This window comes from Scyliorhinus canicula, chromosome 8 (assembly GCF_902713615.1).
Source record: "Scyliorhinus canicula chromosome 8, sScyCan1.1, whole genome shotgun sequence".
In the NCBI taxonomy this organism is placed as follows: Eukaryota; Metazoa; Chordata; class Chondrichthyes; order Carcharhiniformes; family Scyliorhinidae; genus Scyliorhinus; species Scyliorhinus canicula.
The window spans coordinates 32,448,775-32,470,281 of NC_052153.1; the positions used below are offsets into that span (position 1 = coordinate 32,448,775).

The 21,507-nt window shown below is 45.6% G+C and overlaps 1 protein-coding gene across 3 annotated transcripts in view; it reads right to left on the reverse strand.

The window, feature by feature from the left end:
- The window catches only part of frem1a (Fras1 related extracellular matrix 1a), a 452,495-nt gene that overhangs the window by 29,820 nt on the left and 401,168 nt on the right, over nt 1-21,507 (reverse strand). For 2 of the 3 annotated variants that reach the window (XM_038804357.1, XM_038804358.1), the window contains 3 exons: nt 19,268-19,532; nt 8,790-9,204; nt 7,906-8,107 (listed from right to left, as the gene is read on the reverse strand). In XM_038804357.1, coding sequence (XP_038660285.1) covers nt 7,906-8,107; nt 8,790-9,204; nt 19,268-19,532 — 882 coding nt within the window. Of the gene's footprint in view, nt 1-7,905; nt 8,108-8,789; nt 9,263-19,267; nt 19,533-21,507 lie in introns of those variants that run through there. The other variant, XM_038804359.1, reaches the window with a different exon arrangement.

Genomic DNA, 21,507 nt, shown 5'->3' on the forward strand with positions numbered 1-21,507 from the left:
AAGGAGCAAGAGGGTAACTCGAGAAAGGTTTGGCCCACTTAAAGACAAAAGAGGGAATTTATGCGTGGACTCAGAGGAAATGGGTGAGATTCTTAATGAGTACTTTGCGTCGGTATTCACAAAGGAGAGGGACAAGAGGGATGTTGAGACTAGGGATGGATGTTTAAATACTCTCGGTCAAGTTGTCATACGGAAGGGGGAAGTTTTGGGTATTCTGAAAGACATTAAGGTGGACAAGTCCCCAGGACCGGATGGGATCTATCCCAGGTTACTGAGGGAAGCGAGGGTCTAAATAGCTGGGGCCTTAACAGGTATCTTTGCAGCATCCTTGAGCACGGGTGAGGTCCCGGAGGACTGGAGAATTGCTAATGTTGTCCCTTTGTTTAAGAAGGGTAGCAGGGATAATCCAGGGAATTGTAGACCTGTGAGCTTGACGTCAGTGGCAGGCAAACTGTTGGAGAAGATACTGAGGGATAGGATCTATTCACATCTGGAAGAAAATAGACTTATCAGTGATAGGCAGCATGGTTTTGTGCAGGGAAGGTCATGTCTTACAAACCTAATAGAATTCTTTGAGGAAGTGACAAAGTTAATTGATGAGGGAAGGGCTGTAGATGTCATATACATGGACTTTAGTAAGGCGTTTGATAAGGTTTCCCATGGCAGGTTGATGGAAAAAGTGAAGTCGTATGGGGTTCAGGGTGTACTAGCTAGATGGATAAAGAACTGGCTGGGCAACAGGAGACAGAAAGTAATGGTGGAAGGGAGTGTCTCAAAATGGAGAAGGGTGACTAGTGGTGTTCCACAGGGATCCGTGCTCAGACCACTGATGTTTGTGATCTACATAAATGACCTGGAGGAAGGTATAGATGGTCTGATTAGCAAGTTTGCAGATGATACTAAGATTGGTGGAGTTGCAGATAGCAAGGAGGACTGTCAGAGAAGACAACAAAATATAGATACATTGGAGAGTTGGGCAGAGAAATGGCAGATGGAGTTCAATCCTGGCAAATGCGAGGTGATGCATTTTGGAAGATCAAATTCAAGAGCGGACTATATGGTCAATGGAAGGGTCTTGGGGAAAATTGATGTGCAGAGAGATCTGGGAGTTCAGGTCCATTGTACCCTGAAGGTGGCAACGCAGGTTGATAGAGTGGTCAAGAAGGCATACAGCATGCTTGCCTTCATCGGACGGGGTACTGAGTACAAGAGTTGGCAGGTCATGTTACAGTTGTATAGGACTTTGGTTCGGCCACATTTGGAATACTGCGTGCAGTTCTGGTCGCCACATTACCAGGAGGATGTGGATGACTTGGTGAGGGTGCAGAGGAGGTTCACCAGGATGTTGCCTGGTATGGTGGGTGCTAGCTATGAAGAAAGGTTGAGTAGATTAGGATTGTTTTCGTTGGAAAGACGGAGGTTGAGGGGGGACCTGATTGAGGTCTACAAAATTATGAGAGGTATGGACAGGGTGGATAGCAACAAGCTTTTCCCAAGAGTGGGGGTGTCAGTTACAAGGGTGTCACGATTTCAAGGTGAGAGGGGGAAAGTTTAAGGGAGATGTGCGTGGAAAGTTTTTTACGCAGAGGGTGGTGGGTGCCTGGAACGCTTTACCAGCGGAGGTGGTAGAGGTGGGCACGATAGCATCATTTAAGAAGCATCTAGACAGGTATATGAATGGGCGGGAACAGAGGGAAGTAGATCTTGGAAAATAGGAGACAGGTTTAGATAAAGGATCTGGATCGGCGCAGGCTGGGAGGGCCGAAGGGCATGTTCCTGTGCTGTAATTTTCTTTGTTCTTGTTCTTAATCCAGCCCACTCTATGTCCAGGCATCAGATTATATAAATTTTGCGCTGCACCAATTCCATCAAGATGTCCAGGCAGCAGTGTTCTCCATCATCACAGCAATGCCCCAGGTCCAAGGGGGTAATTAATGGCACACAAGTCACCTGCGTACACTGGGGCAATAGGAAGTGCCCTTCATTAAAAGGAATGGGTTCCACTCCCTGAATTTTCAACTCGAGTGCAACCACCACCTCCGGATAGTTTCCCTCCTCCGGACCATGCACGTGCATGCACAACAGCTAAATCCTGGGACATTCGGAGATCCCCAGCATCTTCGAGGACCACTCCAGGTTGATGGGTTGGCTCTTGGTGGATAATGGGTACCAGCTGAGATCCTGGCTAATGACGCCAGTACAGAGGGTGGAGACTGATGCAGAGACCCGATACAACGAGGCTTATTGCTGCTCAAAATGTGGTTTGGTTGTCTAGACGGCTCTCGTGGTGCACTGCAATACACCCCCAGAAGGTTGTCTGCTTTGTGGTGGCCTGCTGTACCCTCCTCAACTTGGCACAGCAGCAGGGCGACATGCTGAAGGTGGAGGAGGAGTGACATGCGACCTTGTCTGTGGAGGAGTGCAAGCAGGAGCCAGACCAGGAGGAGCTTAGGGACAAGCCCGGTGAGGATCCACAGGAGAAGCTGGAGGAAGGAGGACAGGCAGCGGCGAGGATCCGGCAAGCCAAGCAGGCCTGGGATGCCTTCATATTCTCCCGCTTCTCACAGGATGAGGATTTATCCATCATCTCACCCTTCCCCTCTTCCCCCCTTCTCACCCATCACCCCCATCACACCTCCTCGCCCATTGCCCACCCCATCCCACACTCTCCCAGCCACCTCCCCTACCCATTCCCCACCCCTACCCCATCCCCCCGACTACCCAGTTCCATCTCGCAGGGTCATTGCTCCAGTATGATGGGCCTGTGTTGACATTGTTGGGGGGTCAAGATACAAAGCAAGGGAGTGATGAAAACCTGCTGTGCGGTAAGCTCAGGTGCTACTCCGTCTGTGCCATAAATGACTCCGGTCTTTCTGCTGACAGCATGTTCACGCCCATCACCTGCAAGTGGTATGCCTCAGGGGCTCCAGATCTAGGACCACAGTGTCCAGGGGGGCAGGGGCCAGAAGTAGAGGGCAACCGGGGATGGGTGTGCAGGCCAGCCTGCAATATGGAATAATGTGAGAGTCTTCACAGGTGTAACATGTTTTAATTGTGAACATTCAAAACCCTACAAAACCCTACCTGTCTCTTGCTGCTGATTCTGTCCCCCACCTCCCACTCAGTGATTCTCGATCCTCTTAAGCTCTGCCACCATGTCTAGGTGTGTCCCCAGAATGCGCATGAGAGATGGCGGCAGCCTGCTACTTTACATGCCCTCTGGTCTTTGATGTCTCTGGCAGGCGTCCAGGGAGACCCTGGGGGCTGAGGGCCCTGGCCACCTTAACAGTGGAACTGGCATCACCATGACACCCAGTTCTATCCGCTTTCAACACGGTGAGGTACTGAGTGCGGGTCTCGAGAGAGCTGGAGACCACCGCTGTCTCCCTGCTGCAAGGGCCCTGTCATTAGAATGTCGTTTTAAGAAATGTTTGGCTGCTCATATTACTGCGGTGATGTCAGAGTGTGGGTGGAGCTTTCGTTTTAGGCTGTTTGCTGCAGGGTGTGTTTTAGTTTCGTTTTCAGTGTTGGAGCTGAAGCCAGACAGAGCAAGTGTACTGTTGATCTCTCTGCCATGAACAGACTATCTCTTGATCATTTGGTGAATTCAGAATTATAAATGTTGTCTGCAGTGAATATAAACCTAATGTGCTTCTGTTAAAAGGTGTTTCTTTTGTTTTTTAGATGATGTTTGGGAAGTTATTAAGGATTACTTAGTGTTGTATTCTTTGGGGGTTGTATTTGAATTGTTTGTTGCTAAGATGTTCACTGTATGTTTTAAAATGGTGAACTTGAGTTCATAGAATAAACATTGTTTTACTTTAAAAAATACTTTTTAATTTCTGCTGTACCACTCCTGTAGAGTGGGGCGTGTGCTCCCCATACCAGAGTCCATTAAAAGTTTTGGGTCAGGTGAACTCCATGATACACTTTGGGGTTCTCTAAACCCTGCTCCATAACAAATTGGGGGCTTGAGGGGGATAAAAGTATATCTATTGGATTGGCTTAGTGAACGTAAAGACAGTGAGGGGTGAGCATATTGTGTTTGCTTTTCAGGTGTGGTATTCTAGTTTAAGTGGGGAGTGTGTTGTGGACAATAGCTCTTTCAGAGGCTCAGAGGTTTTTGGGGGTGGAAACGGTCACACACAGTACCTTACGGACAGAGAATAAAAGCAGACTGTTAGATTTGGCAAAAACATTGCAGTTAACATTACCTGACAAAATGCAGAAAGATGAGGTAATTATGGCAGTACCTAAGCATTTAAAGTTGCCTGAGATACAGTTTGACTCATTTGAAATGGCAAAAATGCAGTTACAAATTAAACAAATGGAACATGAGAAAGAATTAAAGCAGCTTGAATACGAGAGAGAGGAAAAAGAAAGAGAGAAAGAGGAAAAAGAAAAGGAGAGAAGAAATGAGAGAATAAATGAGAAAAGAAAGAATAGCCCTAGCGGAACAAAAAGAAAGAGAAAGGGAGGTAGAAAGAAATAGAGGGAAAGAGAAAGAAAGATCAGGGAAGAAGATAAAGAGAGAGTTTGAACTTCAGAAAATGGCCATGAAACACGACAGTCAGTTAAAATTGGTAAACGTAAAGGGAAACGTCCAGTTGGATGATAGTGATGAGGATAGTGAGAAAGAGCACTGAAGTCGAAGGATTGGTGGGAAGCTACATAAATATGTCCAAGCATTGCCAAGGTTTGACGAGAAAGAGGTGGAAGCCTTTTTCATTTCATTTGAGAAGGTAGCTAAACAAGGAAATGGCCACAGGACATGTGGGTATTACTGATTCAAACAAAGCTGATAGGTAGGGCTAGTGAAGTGTTTGCATTACTACCGGAGGAGGTATCTGGGATGTATGAGGAGGTGGAAAAATCCATCTTAGGTGCATATGAACTCGTGCCTGAAGCCTATAGACAAAGGTTTAGAAATTTAAGGAAAGAATTTGGTCAAACATACATGGAGTTTGAAAGGCTCAAATAGAGTAATTTTGAGAGGTGGATCAGGGCTTTGAAAATAGACCCAACGTATGAAGCCCTCAGAGAAATTATTCTTTTGGAGGAGTTTAAAAATTCAATTCCTGATGTAGTGAGAACTCATGTGGCAGAACAGAGGGTTAAAACTGTGAGATTGGCAGCAGAAATGGCAGATGATTATGAATTATTTCATAAATCAAAAGCTTGGTTTCCGACATCAGTTTCAGCCTATGAGGGACAGAAACTGGGGACTTGAGAAATACTCAAGTGGTAAAGGTAAAGATGATCTGATGGGAGATAATAAGGAGAGTGTACCTCAGATTAAAAAAGACATCCAGAAGGGTGGAAAAGAAATGAAAAGTTTCAAATGGTTTCACTGTAATAAACTAGGCCATGTAAAGTCACAGTTGAAGAAAGGCACTGGGAAGGCTGATGTGATAAAACAGGATAAGACAGTGGGGTTTGTTGAAGTGGTAAAGGAAAACCCAAGTGAAGCGATGGAGGCGCAAAGGACTGTACAGCCTGATCAAGAGGTGATTGATAAGAAGGTGGCAGATGTCTTTAAATAATTTACTTGTGTGGGTAAAGTTTACTCATGTGTATCAGGAGGATCAGGTAAAGAAGTCACAATTTTAAGAGATATGGGAGCTAGTCAATCTTTAATGGTAAGAGATGAGGAGTTATGCAGTTTGGGAAGAATGTTGCCAGAAAAGTTAGTAATATGCGGAATTCAGGGTGAGAGGGAGTAGTATTCAATTATATAAGGTATGGTTGGGAAGTCCAGTGAAGAGTGGTGAAGTGGTAGTAGCAGTAATAGAGAAACTATCTTGTCCAGGAATATAGTTTACCTTGGGTAATGATATAGCTGAATCGCAGGTGGGAGTGATGCCTACTGTGGTTGATCAGCCAGTGGAAAATCAGACAACTGAAGTGTTGAAGGACGAATATCCTGGGATTTCTCCGGATTGTGTGGTAACAGGGTCGCATATTCACAGGTTAAGACAAGAGGAGAAATCAAAGAGTGAAGATGAAGTTGAAGTGCAATTATCAGAATCAATTTTTGATCAGATGGTTGAAAAATAACAAGAACAGGTGGAGGATGAGGCGGATATTTTTAGTTCAGGAAAAATGACGGAGTTCCAACAGAAAGATATAGAAATAAAATGGATGTATCAGAAAGCATATGCGGAAGAGGAATCTGAGTGTACACCAGAGTGTTATTCCCGTAACAGTTATGTCTTGATGAGAAAATGGAGATTTTTACATATGCAGGCGGGTGAAAAGTGGGCAGATGTTCATCAAGTAGTATTGCCGGTACAGTATAGAAAGGAGGTGTTGCGAGTTTCACATGAGGTACCAGTGGGAGGTCATTTGGGAATAAGGAAAACTCAAGCTAAAATCCAGAAACATTTTATTGGCCTGGACTACATAAGGATGCAGTTAAATGTTGTCAATCATGTCAAGTGACAGGGAAACCTCAAGCAGTGATAAAACCTTAATACCCATTCCAGCATTTGAGGAACCTTTTATAAGGGTCCTAATTGATTGTGTAGGACACTTCCGAAACAAAAAAGTGGGAATCAATATCTTTTGACGATAATGGATGTGTCTACTTGGTTTCCAGAGGCCATTCCAGTATGTAATATTACAGCTGAAAAGATTGTGGAGGTGTTACTTAAATGATTTACTAGATATGACTACCCACAGGAATACAATCAGATCATGGATCAAATTTTACCTCAAGGTTATTCCAGGAAGTTATGGATAGCTTAGGAATTAAACGATTTAAATCAATTGCGTACCATCCAGAATCGCAGGAGCGTTAGAAAGGTGGCATCAGACGTTAAAGACAATGTTGAGGGCCGTTTTCCCGGCGACTGGCGATTCTCTGGCCCGGATGGGCCTAGCAGCCTGACTTCCCCGACGGGTTCACGCCGGCGGCAACCACACCTGGTCGCTGCCGGCGTGAACATCGCGCGACAGGTAAGTGTGGGGCCTGTGGGGGGTGGAGAGAGGATCGAGCACCACGGGCATGCTCGGGAGGGGACTGGCCCGCGATCGGTGCCCACCGATCATCGGGCCGGCGCCTCTAAGAGACGCACTCTTTCCCATCCGCCGCCCCGCAAGATCAAGCCATCACATCTTGCGGGGCAGCGGAGGGGAAGATGGCAACCGCGCATGCGCAGGTTGGAGCCGGCCAACCTGCGCATGCGCGGCTGACGTCACTTAGGCGCAGCCAGCCACGTCATTCTCGGAGCGCCGCTTTGACGCAAACGTCAAGGCCCGGCGGCCGAGTTTCCTGCAACGCCGCTCCTAGCCCCCCGCGGGGGGGGAGGGGGGGTGTAGAATAGGGGTGAGGAGCGGCCTCCGACGCCGGCGTGAAACACTCCGGGTTTCACTCCGGCGTCGGCACTCAGTCTCCCTTTGGGAGAATTTCGCCCACGTTCTCTGCATTCTAGTCTAGATTTTCCATTCTCTTCTTTGAATACCACTGCATCATCTGTTATTTTCAGCCGAGTTTACATTCTGCCCTTAACATCTCATCTGAAAGACCACACCTCTAAACATGCGCATTTCCCTCACTACTGTACTAAGTGACAGTTTCGACCAAATGTTTTCTGGGATTTGAACTCATCACCCAAGGGACAGAGTTTCACAAATTGAACTGAGCTTGTACTTACACTTATAGTCCAGAATATAAATCCTTAGGAAAGAAACTACAATGTTAAAAAAAAATGTCATATCATTTTGAACAAGAAACACTCATCACTGGAAACCTATAATCTGCTCAGTTTACTTATTTTAGCTTAATATTGATAGTAGGGTATCTATAAATAGGCTCAGTTTTCTCTATTTCTATAAGTATTAGTGAACTGAAAATAGGGAAGAATGAAAAAATACCGATTAAAGTTTTTGTGTGAAGTACCATACCATTAGTGATGTTTTCCAAGTAACCAAAACGTGGAGCATGTAAAATATGGAAAATGAGTTCTTCGTCTTCGCTATTGCTATCTGATGCTTTCAAGTCTGAAGAAGAGATGTAGATTCCATACTTTCCATTTTTTAATACTTCAACTTTTGATGGGCACTGCAGGTAAACTATTCTTGGGGCAGCCTTGTCCATATGGTCCACCTGAACAAAGGTAATAATTTATTACAAAGAATCCTTCCCGAAACCATTCATCTCTTTATATTATCGAAGCTCTGCACCTTCTACAAACACTAACATTAGTGAGAATAAAAGTTTTCATTTCTTTTTGATATGAGACTCCCAAAGGCAAGGCAACAAATAAGGAAATGTGCCGATCTTTTCTCTTTAGTCCCTGTAAAGGTGTTCAACTTTAATACATATCTTAAGCTATACTTGTGTGTATTAATTCCCATTATTCATATATCATATTTCAATTAAAAGTACTACTCAAAAATTCACAGCCTCTGATCCATTGGATAGTTCCAACTTTGTAGCTTTAGTACCATCACTTGCCTATTTCTAAATCCTATAACTCGGGTCCCAACTTTAACATTCATAGACGGAGTAACAGTAAGTTAGCATCATATGCAGGAATCTTTAGCCACAGGGTTGTCTCTGGAACTCCACCAAAGGGGTTATCTGTTCCCAGTTCCACTGTCCTAGTTTCTGTGCTTCCTCACAAAGAAGCCAGAATTTTAACTTTAGCCATGTAGGAATGCCAGTCATGACTTATATACAACATTCAGGAATCTGCTCCTCTGCTAACTTCGTTATTCATAAGGTTACAGTTGCACTTTGAGGTCAGGCCTATATCTAAAACCACTAATAATCTTAAATCACTTGCCTCAATTGTGAACACAGATGGTTCATTCTGCAATTTGCCATTGACCAGAAAACCATTATTGGTCATATCGGTGACAATAAAGGTGAACCTGTCAATCTGTGAATCTCCTCCATCATGTTTGTACGCAACGTCCATGTTGTCAACGTCCAACTGTGTGAAGTTGTACTGATGAAGAACCATCCCTCTGTGGTACAGCTGGCCGAACTGTGGATGCTGTGCAATGATGTAGGCCAGGTTCTGTGGGGGAGTATCAGTGTCAGATATCTGCAGCACCTCAGGTGAAATGGACTTCATGGAGCCTTCAACCAATCGAATGCCTTTGTTGTTTGATAAAGTAGGTAGGATACGATCAATGTTCTCAATGATGATCTGTAGACTTCCATTTCTTGTGGACATCCCATTGCTGACAATGAATCTAACAAAGAGAGTCAGAGGCAAGGCAGCCTTCAGCATGTTTTCTTGATTCACCATCTCTAGAAATGAAATAATAAAATAATACACACCTTTAACAGGCATTCGGGTCCTTGTGGCTCTGTAACAAAGTTCAGAAACATGCCTCTATGTCATATGGAATAACATTATACCACTGACAAACTGTTGCCATCTTACATGGTTAGGCAGAACTAACAAGGCTAAGGGCTGGATTTTATGGGGTCCTGTGATCCCTGGCCCCCTGCTAAAAAGTTGATGGGGACCCTGTCCACAATCCTGACAACAAATTAATATCGGGAGCAACATTAATTGCCTTAAGGTGAAACATCAACCCCTTTCTCATAGGAAGTGCTGCCTTAGGGAGCTGCAAGCTAATCGGATTGCAAGCAGCACTGTAGTCTCATCATACCCAGGAGCCCAAGAAAGTCCAGGATCTGGACTCAGTAAGGTGGGTTACAGGGGTGGAAGACAAATTTCAAGGTATATGGGAAGAGTTTAATGAGGGGCATGCCGTCAATGAGCCATGGGACTTGCAAAAGAGGGCTCCCACTTGCCCAACACCAGCTTCAACTAAAGCTGCAGGTTGGGTATCAAATCAGTCGGGTGGGATGAAGCCCTTAAGTGGCCATTGATTAATCACTTATGGCCCTCAATAGATCCAAGAGTGGGCAGACCTCCTGACACCCATTCTGTCCCTTGTAAATTTCAGACAGTTTGGCGGTCGGAAGGTCACCTGCTGGCTTTTTTGTGCACTCCCAGCATTCAAATCTGCCGGTCGGAGAATATAAAATCTAGTCCGACATTTAATCTCATTGGTGCTTTCAATATGTATGACAACAGGCATTTATTATTAGCATGATCATCATGAGCAATCTTTTAAGAAACCTTGAACATCACGTACATGGCCTAAAACCACTGAAGTTACACTTTAGAAAACACAACACTCCAGATGCTGGAAATCTGAAATAAACAAAAGAAAATGCTCATCAAGTCTGATGAAAGGTCAACAATCTAAATGATCGGGTAGAATGTTTTCTGTGAGCTTCAGAACCCCAATGTCAGGACCAAACTGTAACTGTGAGCCCACATTTGCCAGCAGCAAGATTTGCTCTGTGATATTCTCAGAGACAGTCTACTTTATAAAAACTAATTTATGGGATGTGTGTGTCGCTGGTTAGGCCAGCATTTATTGTCCATCTCTAGTTGCACTTGAGAATATGGTGATGAGCTGCCTTTCTGAACCACTGCAGTCCATGTGGTGCAGATACGCTTACTATGCTGTGAGGGAGTGAGTTCCAGGATTTGTACCCAGCGATAGTGAAAGAATGGCGATATATTTCCAAGTCAGGATTGTGAGTGATTTGGAGGGAGTGGTGTTCCCATGTATCTGCTGCTCTTGTCCTTCTAGTTGGTACTGGTCGTGGGTTTGGAAGGTACTGTCTCAGGAGCTTTGGTGAGTTCCTGCAGTCCATCTTGTAGATGGTACACAAGGCTCCACTCTTCATTGGTGGTGGAGGGTGTGAATGTTTATGGAAGGGGTAGTAAACAAGTGGGCTGCTTTGTCCTTGATGATGTCAACCTTCTTGAGTGTTGTTGGAGCTGCACTCATCCATAGTGTAAGTGGGGAGTATTCCATCACATTCCTGACTTGTGCCTTGTAGATGGTGGACAAGCTTTGGGGAGTCAGAAGGTACATTACTCACTTTAGGGTTCCTGTCTTTGACCTGTCTTTGTAGCCACAGTCTTTACATGGTCAATGGTAACTGCTGGGATTTTGATAGTGAGGGATTCAGCGATGGTAATGTCATTGAATGTCAAGGGGTGATGGTTCGAACGTCTTTTGTTGGAGATGGTCATTGTCTGACACTTATGATGTGTGAATGTTACGTGCCACTTTCCCGACCTGGATATTGTACAGGTCTTGTTGCATTTGGATATGGCCTGCTTCAGTATCTGAGGAGTAGCGAATGATACTGCACATCGTGCAATTATCAGAAAACATCCCTACTTCTGACCTTATGACAGAAGGAAGATCATTGGTGAAGCACCTGAAGATAGTTTGTCCTCGGACACCATCCTGAGGAACAGAACCATCAAGAGCACAATTTTTTGTGTCAGGTATGATTCCAACCAGTGGAGGGGTTTTCCCCGATTCCCATTGACTCTAGTTTTGCTAGTGCTCCTTGATACCATACACATTGTAATGCTGACTTGATGTCAAATGCAGTCATGGTCACCTCACATCTAAAGATCAGTTTTTCTGTCCATGCTTGAACCAAAGATGAAATGAGGTCAGGAGATGAGTGACCCTGGAAGAACCCAAACTGAGCATCAGTGTGCAACTAATTGCTGATTAAGTGCAGCTTGATCATGCAGTTGTTGACCTCTTCCATCACTGATGATCGACAGTAGACTGATGGGGCAGTAATTGGCTTGGTTGGATTTGTCCTGTTTCTTGTTTAGAGGACATACCTGAGCAATTTTCCACTTTGCCGGATAGATGCCAATGTTGTAGCTGTACTGGAACAAATTGGCTGGGTGTGCAGAAAGCTCTGGAGCACAAGTCTTCAGTACTATTACTGGAATGTTGTCAGGGTCCACAGTTTTTGCAGTATCCAGTGCCTTCAGCAGTTTCTTGCAATCGCGTGGTGTGAATCAAATTGACTGAAGACGGTCATCTGTTATACTGGGTGCCTCCAGATGAGGCCGAGTTGGATCATCCAATTGGCACTTCTGGCTAAAGATTATTGTGAATGCTTCAGCCTTGTATTTTACACTGATATCCCATGCCCCTGGGAGGGTTTAAACTAATTCAGCAGGGGCATGGGAACCTGGATTGTAGTTTTGGGGTACGGGAGATTGAGAGTATAGAGGTCAGGAGCACAGATTTGACTTCGCAGGAGGGTGCCAGTGTTCAGGTAGGTGGTTTGAAGTGTGTCTACTTCAATGCCAGGAGTATACGAAATAAGGTAGGGGAACTGGCAGCATGGGTGGGTACCTGGGACTTCGACGTTGTGGCCATTTCAGAGACATGGATAGAGCAGGGACAGGAATGGTTGTTGCAGGTTCCGGGGTTTAGGTGTTTTAGTAAGCTCAGAGAAGGGGGCAAAAGAGGGGGAGGGGTGGCGCTGCTAGTCAAGGACAGTATTACGGTGGTGGAAAGGATGCTAGATGGGACTCTTCTTCTGAGGTAGTATGGGCTGAGGTTAGAAACAGGAAAGGAGAGGTCACCCTGTTGGGAGTTTTCTATAGGCCACCTAATAGTTCTAGGGATGTAGAGGAAAGGATGGCGAAGATGATTCTGGAAAAGAGCGAAAGTAACAGGGTAGTTGTTATGGGAGACTTTAACTTTCCAAATATTGACTGGAAAAGATATAGTTCGAGTACATTAGATGGGTCGTTCTTTGTACAATGTGTGCAGGAGGGTTTCCTGACACAATATGTTGACAGGCCAACAAGAGGCGAGGCCACATTGGATTTGTTTTTGGGTAATGAACCAGGCCAGGTGTTAGATCTGGAGGTAGGTGAGCACTTTGGAAACAGTGACCACAATTCGGTGACCTTTACGTTAGTGATGGAAAGGGGCAAGTATATCCCGCAGGGCAAGAGTTATAGCTGGGGGAAGGGCAATTATGATGCCATTAGACATGACTTAGGATGTGTTGGTTGGAGAAGTAGGCTGCAAGGGTTGGGCACACTGGATATGTGGAGCTTGTTCAAGGAACAGCTATTGCATGTTCTTGATAAGTACGTACCAGTCAGGCAGGGAGGAAGGGGTCGAGCGAGGGAACCGTGGTTTACCAAAGAAGTGGAATCTCTTGTTAAGAGGAAGAAGGAGGCCTATGTAAAGATGAGGCATGAAGTTTCAGTTGGGGCGCTTGATAGTTACAAGGAAGCGAGGAAGGATCTAAAGAGAGAGCTGAGACGAGCAAGGAGGGGACATGAGAGGTCTTTGGCAGGTAGGATCAAGGAAAACCCAAAAGCTTTCTATAGGTATGTCAGGAATAAAAGAATGACTAGGGTAAGAGTAGGGCCAGTCAAGGACAGTGGTGGGAAGTTGTGTGTGGAGGCTGAGGAGATAAGCGAGATACTAAATGAATACTTTTCGTCAGTATTCACTCAAGAAAAAGATAATATTGTGGAGGAGAATGCTGAGACCCAGGCTATTAGAATAGATGGCATTGAGGTGCGTAGGGAAGAAGTGTTGGCAATTCTGGACAAGGTGAAAATAGATAAGTCCCCGGGCCGGATGGGATTTATCCTAGGATTCTCTGGGAAGCCAGGGAAGAGATTGCTGAGCCTTTGGCTTTGATTTTTAGGTCATTATTGGCTACAGGAATAGTGCCAGAGGACTGGAGGATAGCAAATGTGGTCCCTTTGTTCAAGAAGGGGAGTAGAGATAACCCCGGTAACTATAGGCCGGTGAGCCTAACGTCTGTGGTGGGTAAGGTCTTGGAGAGGATTATAAAAGATACGATTTATAATCATCTAGATAGGAATAATATGATTAGGGATAGTGAGCATGGTTTTGTGAAGGGTAGGTCATGCCTCACAAACCTTATCGAGTTCTTTGAGAAGGTGACTGAACAGGTAGACGAGGGTAGAGCAGTTGATGTGGTGTATATGGATTTCAGTAAAGCGTTTGATAAGGTTCCCCACGGTCGGCTATTGCAGAAAATACGGAGGCTGGGGATTGAGGGTGATTTAGAGATGTGGATCAGAAATTGGCTAGTTGAAAGAAGACAGAGAGTGGTAGTTGATGGGAAATGTTCAGAATGGAGTTCAGTTACGAGTGGCGTACCACAAGGATCTGTTCTGGGGCCGTTGCTGTTTGTCATTTTTATAAATGACTTAGAGGAGGGCGCAGAAGGATGGGTGAGTAAATTTGCAGACGACACTAAAGTCGGTGGAGTTGTAGACAGTGCGGAAGGATGTTGCAGGTTACAGAGGGACATAGATAAGCTGCAGAGCTGGGCTGAGAGGTGGCAAATGGAGTTTAATGTGGAGAAGTGTGAGGTGATTCACTTTGGAAAGAATAACAGGAATGCGGAATATTTGGCTAATGGTAAAATTCTTGGTAGTGTGGATGAGCAGAGGGATCTCGGTGTCCATGTACATAGATCCCTGAAAGTTGCCACCCAGGTTGATAGGGTTGTGAAGAAGGCCTATGGTGTGTTGGCCTTTATTGGTAGAGGGATTGAGTTCCGGAGCCATGAGGTCATGTTGCAGTTGTACAAAACTCTAGTACGGCCGCATTTGGAGTATTGCGTACAGTTCTGGTCGCCTCATTATAGGAAGGACGTGGAAGCTTTGGAACGGGTGCAGAGGAGATTTACCAGGATGTTGCCTGGTATGGAGGGAAAATCTTATGAGGAAAGGCTGATGGACTTGAGGTTGTTTTCGTTAGAGAGAAGAAGGTTAAGAGGTGACTTAATAGAGGCATACAAAATGATCAGAGGGTTAGATAGGGTGGACAGCGAGAGCCTTCTCCCGCGGATGGAGGTGGCTAGCACGAGGGGACATAGCCTTAAATTGAGGGGTAATAGATATAGGACAGAGGTCAGAGGTGGGTTTTTTACGCAAAGAGTGGTGAGGCCGTGGAATGCCCTACCTGCAACAGTAGTGAACTCGCCAACATTGAGGGCATTTAAAAATTTATTGGATAAGCATATGGATGATAAGGGCATAGTGTAGGTTAGATGGCCTTTAGTTTTTTTTCCATGTCGGTGCAACATCGAGGGCTGAAGGGCCTGTACTGCGCTGTATCGTTCTATGTTCTATATGCTTGGCCACCCCATTATTGTGGATGGGGACATTTGTGGAGCCTCCTTCTCCCAGTGAGTTGTTTAATTGTCACCACCATTCACAGTTGGACGTGGTAGGACTAGATCTGATCCGATGTTTGGGCAACGTGGTGGCACAATGGTTATTAGCACTGCTGCCTCACAGCACCAAGGACCTGGGTTCAATTCTGGCCTTGGCTGACTGTGCGCATTCTTCCCAGGTCTGTGTGGGTTTCCTCCGGCTGCTCTGGTTTCCTCCCATGGTACAAAGATGTGTTGATTAGGTTAAGATGTCATTGAAGTAGGTTTGGGGAGTCGACTTGGTTGGATTGTTCTTTCAGAGGGTTGGTGCAGACTCGATGGATTGAATGGCCTCCTTCTACACTGTTGGGGTTCTATGATTGTGGAATTGCTTACTTCTGGCTATTACATGCTACTAATGCCGTTTGGCACACAAGTGTTGTAGTTTCACCAGGTTGACACTTCATTTTAGGTATGCCTGGTGTTTCTCTTGGCATGCCCTTCTGCACTCTTCATTAAACAAGGGTTGATCCCAGGCTTGGTGGTAATGGTAGGGGAGGGGATATGCTGAGCCATGAGGTTACAGGTTGTGGTTGATTACAATTCTGCTGCTGCTGATGGCCCACAGTGCCTTATGGATGTCCAATCTTGAGTTACTAGATCTTTTTGAAGTCTATCCCATTTAGCATGGTTGTCGTACCACGCAACATGATGGAGGGTATCTTCAATGTTGAAGACGGGACTTTGACTCCACAAGGACTATGCAGTGGTCACTCCTACTGATATTGTCTTGGACAGATGCATCTGCAGCAGACAGGTTGATAAGGATGTGGTCAGGTATGTATTTCCCTCTTGTTGGTTCACTCACCACCTACTGCAGACCCAGTCCAGCAGATGTGACCATTAGGAAAGGCCAGCTCGGTCTGTGATGGTACTGCTGAACCACTCTTGGTGATGGATATTGAAGTCCCCCATCCAGAATATATTCTGTGTCCAAAAACCTATGCTGACTTTGTCCAATTCTGTTAATACTTTACAAATGTTCTGTTACCATGTATTTTATAGTAGACTCGAGCATCTTCCCCACTACTGATGTCAGGTTAACTGGTCTGTAACTCTCCTTTTTTTCTCTCCATCCCTTTTTAAATAGTGGGGTTCCATTTGCTACACTCCAATCTGCAGGAACTGCTCTAGAGTCTACAGAATTTTGGAAGATGACCACCACTGCGTTCAATATATTCAGGGCCATTTCCTTTAATGTCCTTTTGATTTGTCAGCCTTGAACCTCATTAATTTCCCCAGCACCATTTTCTTACTAATACTGATTTCCATCAATCCACACTCTCCCGGGGTCCTTGGTTCCCTAACATTTCTGGAAAGTTATTTGTGCCCTCTTTTGTGAAGACAGAACCAAAGAATGTGTTCAAGTTCTTCTGCCTATTTCTTTGTTTCCCGTTATAATTTCCCCTGCATCTGACTGTAAGACATTTGACTTTACTAATCTTTTTCTCCTCATATTTTAGGAGAAGCTTCTACTGTCAGTTTCCATATTCCCAACAATTTTACTCTCATATTCTAGTTCCCCCCTTTTTTTTAAATTTAGAGTATCCAATTTTTTTTTCCAATTAAGGGGCAATTTAGCGTGGCCAATTCACCTAACCAGCACATCTTTGGGTTGTGGAGGTGAAACTCACGCAGACACGGTGATAACGTGCAAACTCCACACGGCAGTGAACCAGAGGCGGGATTCGAACCCAGATCCTCAGAGCCGTAGGCAGCAGTGCTAACAACTGTGCCATGTGCCGCCCATATCTATTTCCCACTTGTGATAAGTTTTTTTATCCTCTTTTGCTGAATTCTAAAATTCTCCCAATCGTCAGGTTACTGCTTATTCTGGCAATTTTATATGACTCCTCTTTGGATTTAATATTATCCCTAATTTCTTCTGTATGCCTTTCCTCTTTTATTTTTGTGCCAGACAGGAATGAATAATTGTTGTAATTCACACACACGTTCTTGATATATGGGTTCCCCAATCTACCATTGCCAATTCTCACCTCCTACCCTCATGGATGACTATATTTAGATTCAGGACCCTAGTTTAGGATTCAGCTATTTCACTCTCAATTGTATCTGTAAGGTATGATTCTGTGAGCATGACTATGTCAGGCTTGACTAGTCTATGAGACAGCTCTCACAGTTTTGGCACAGGCCCCCAGGTGTTAGCACGGAGGACTTTGCAGAGTTGTCAGGGCTAGGTTTGCCATTGTCATTTTTGTTGACTAAGTCAATGCTGGGTCGTCCATCCAGTTTCTTTCCTTTGTGTTTTCTTTGTAGCTGTTGGATACAACTGAGTAGCTTGCTGGGCCATTTCAGAGGGCATCTAATAATCAACCACATTGCTATGCATCTGGAGTCATTTGTAGGCCAGAACAGGTAAGGGCAGCAGGTTTCCTTCCCTGAAGGACAAGAGTGAACGAGATGGATTTTTATGACAATCGGTCTTCATTCGACTTTTAATTCCAGATATTCTATTGAATTTAAATTCCATCATCTGGTTTGGTGGGATTCGAACCCAGGTTCCAGAACATTACCCGAGTCTCTAGATTACTAGTCCAGCAATAATACCACTGCTGCACCATCTCCTTATTGGCTGGAGAAATAGTTTGATGCAGGAATGTTTTCACACACATGCCAAATCCTATTCATTGATATCAAGGTAGGAACATACAAACAAGAGTGGGCCATTCAGCCACTTGAGCTTTTTTCGCCATTATGGCTGATCTGTATCTTAATTCTATTTACCCAGTTTTGTTCCATATATTGCAAGTAAAACTTTGTATTTCATGTTTTTAATAGGTTTGAATTACACAATTAAACTGTTCATAATGAATTTATACCGATTCTAAAGACTAATGATTCAATGATTGACGGTTCAAAGTAAAATTCCAACCGGCACTAGTATTTTTCACTTAAAAAGCATAGTTAAATTGTCATTGGACAACTCAATCATTAATACATAGGAAAGCAATGTAAGAGAAGATAGCAAAGTTATATGGACATTATCGGTCCAACTACACCACTGGTGGTGGTGGTAGCAGTGGGTGGGGAAGAGGAGAGAAAGTGTATGTGAGGGGTGGGCTTCGGCCTTCAGGTCCTGGTTTGGGTTGGGGGGAGGGTGCAAAAATGAAGCTGAGCACAGGGCCCCACTAACTGTAAATCCACCACTGGTTTTAATCAGCCCTCTCACATCAGCCTGTCCACAAAGACACTATTAATTCACGTAGAGGCTGAGATGTGCTGCTTCTGTACTTGCGAGCCAAAGTGCCACAATTAATTTTAATGGAAGAAGGCAGGTAGTCTTGCAGCGGGAAACCTCAATCCATTTGGGAACTATGGGTGGGATTCTCTCAGCCCAAGCCGGGCTGGAGGATCGCCGGGACGGGCGCGAATCGGGCCACGTCACCCCGGCACCTGTCCGCTGATTCTCCGGAGGACGGAGCATCGGCGTCATTGGCACTGGCATGGCGCCTGTCAGGGGCCTCTACACAGCCCTCCCCCCGGTGATTCTCCACCCAGGATGGGACGAACGGCTGTACAAAAACATCCGAGTCCCGCTGGAGCTGTTCTAACATGGTCCTACTCGGCGGGACTTCGGCGTGAATGGATCCGGGGATGGCCTGGTGGGGGGGTGGAGGGGGGTCTGACCCTGGGGGGTCCAACCCCGGGGGGTCCTCTGCTGTGGCCTGGCCCGCGATCGGGGCCTACCAATCAGCGCGCCAGCCTCTCGGGCTGGGGGCCTCTTTTGTTCCGTGCCAGCCCCTGAAGCCCTACGCCATGTTGCGCCGGGGCTGGCGTGGCAAGGGGAACCACTGCACATGCACGAGTTGCCGTCGGTCCTACTGCGCATGCGCAGACCCGCGGCGCCGGTCTAACGCCGGGATCGCTCCAGTGCCATGCTGGCCCCCTGCAGGGGTCGGAATCACCGCTCCTGAGGCCGTGTTGACACCATCGAAAAACGGCGTTTGCGACGGTGTCAACACTTAGCCTCAGGATCAGAGAATCCCGCCCCATATATATATCACCAAATCAACTGCACAGATTTCTAGCTCATGCACATATTACCAACTATTAAAAAATGCTAATATCACCTCGTTCTTCACAAATAAATAACCAACAATGCATACAGAAAATGTGATGATGAGACATGCCATAAACCTTCATTTAAATACACATTCTTACCTCAATAAGTCTCTTGTAGCTGCTGCCTTGCTTTTGTGAGTATAAGAAACTGTCTGAGCTGCCACATCAATCTGGCTAAAACTGGTTATTGCCACTCCAGGGTAGTTGATGTACTCCACTTGTCCATACTTTGGTGGCTCTGTTATGACATAAAGCAGCTCCTCAGGTTTGTTTGTGCCGTCAGAAGCAAGAAGGACAGCCGTCGTCAAAATGCCCCTGTCTCCCTTGACGATGGTGAGTGGCTTTAGTAAAATAGCAATTTCACCTAGGTATATATGAATATGATTGTGTTAACAACGTTCCAAGATCAGAGACTGCATCAAATTTGTAAAAACTGAATCATCACATTTGCATTGGTTAACTCACAAAAGGGCTGAAAAGGTAATAACTCTCGGTTGAAGAGCAGGTGATGTCAATAAATAGGAAATACAAGTAAATAAAATATCCTTTCAAAGATTTTAGAGCAAGAAACAGATTACAACTAAATTTTTAACAAATGTGTTAATTTATTTGCATTAGGTTCCTTTTTGTGCTATTTTGGTGCATTCATTAAACCAAACTCGGAGGCGCTAAAAAAATGCTGAACATTGGACAGATGGAGGTTCCATACTTTCCGACACCGGAAGGCTTCACCTTTACCTAACAGATTCCATTGGGGGAGCGTATATGAGGGCCAAAGGGACTCAAAACCATTTCCTCCATTTTTGGCAACAGCAAACAAGGTAAGAGAAAATGGTGGGTCGTGCATGGCAGCTGGCGTAGGCCACAAATGTCGGCCGGCATGAGTCGCAAAGGTTGGCCGGCATGGCTCGCAAAGGTCGGCCGACGTGACTCGCAAAGGTCGGCCGGCGTGGCTCGCAAAGGTCGGCCGGTGTGACGCAAAGGTTGGCCGGCGTGACTCGCAAAGGTCGGCCGGTGTGACGCAAAGGTTGGCCGGCGTGACTCGCAAAGGTCGGCCGCTGTGACGCAAAGGTCGGTAGGCGTGACTCGCAAAGGTTGGCTGGCGTGGCTCGCAAAGGTTGGCCGGCGTGACCCGCAAAGGTCGGCCGGTGTGATGCAAAGGTCGGCCGGCGTGGCTCGCAAAGGTTGGCTGGCGTGGCTCGCAAAGGTCGGCAGGTGTGGGTTACGAACGTCAGCCGGGTTGGGTCCTGAAGGTTGGCCAGTTGGTACCCGGAAAAAAAGTTTGAAAAACACTGCATTCAACCATTTGTTGCTTCACTTATTGAAAGTACATTGCCCCGCAGTGGCACAGTAATTAGAAGTGCCGCCTTATCAGGACAAATGCAAGAATGCCAAATTTCAAACCAAAACAACGATCTATCCAACAAAAGCAAAGGGTGCTGAATAGTTGGCAAGTTGAATCTGATTGGTCAAGACAATGCCATCTTGAAAGCAATGGGGAAACTCAAGGTTTCCCAAGTTCCCTGGTAAGTCTAAAAAAGTGCAAGCCTTGCACATCCTTCGCTTGTAGGCAGAGTACAGACTAGACTCAACTAGCTCATGCCAGTTCAAATTGTCCAGGGGTTGGGTATGATTCTGCAATAAGGCAGCACTTGCTGAACAACCCTGAATGAGCTAATTGGTATACTAACAACCAATTTAGGAAAATCTGTGAAGCTTGTAACCAGGCTAATTTACGCTTGCTGGAAATAATATACATGCACACACAAGAATACCGTCCACTGCAAACAAAGGAACACTTTCAAGTCTTGCACCTTTCTGTAATTATCTGTGAGTTTTGGAAACCTAAGATTCTGTCACAGGACTTGGGCTCTAGCCTCCAGATCCTGACAATATGTCAATAGCTAATGGTATAAACAGCCAAGCTTGATGCAGAGTAGTGTCTATCAAGCTGTAGCTTCAACATGTTCCAGGAAAAACAAGCTATGCAAAACAGATGCATACAAGGGCCTCACGGTAGCATGGTGGTTAGCATCAATGCTTCACAGCTCCAGGGTCCCAGGTTCGATTCCCGGCTGGGTCACTGTCTGTGTGGAGTCTGCACGTCCTCCCCGTGTGTGCGTGGGTTTCCTCCGGGTGCTCCGGTTTCCTCCCACAGTCCAAAGATGTGCGGGTTAGGTGAATTGGCCATGCTAAATTGCCCGTAGTGTAAGGTTAATGGGGGGATTGTTGGGTTACGGGTTACGTGGGTTTAAGTAGGGTGATCATTGCTCGGCACAACATCGAGGGCCTAAGGGCCTGTTCTGTGCTGTACTGTTCTATGTTCTAAGTGAATTGAG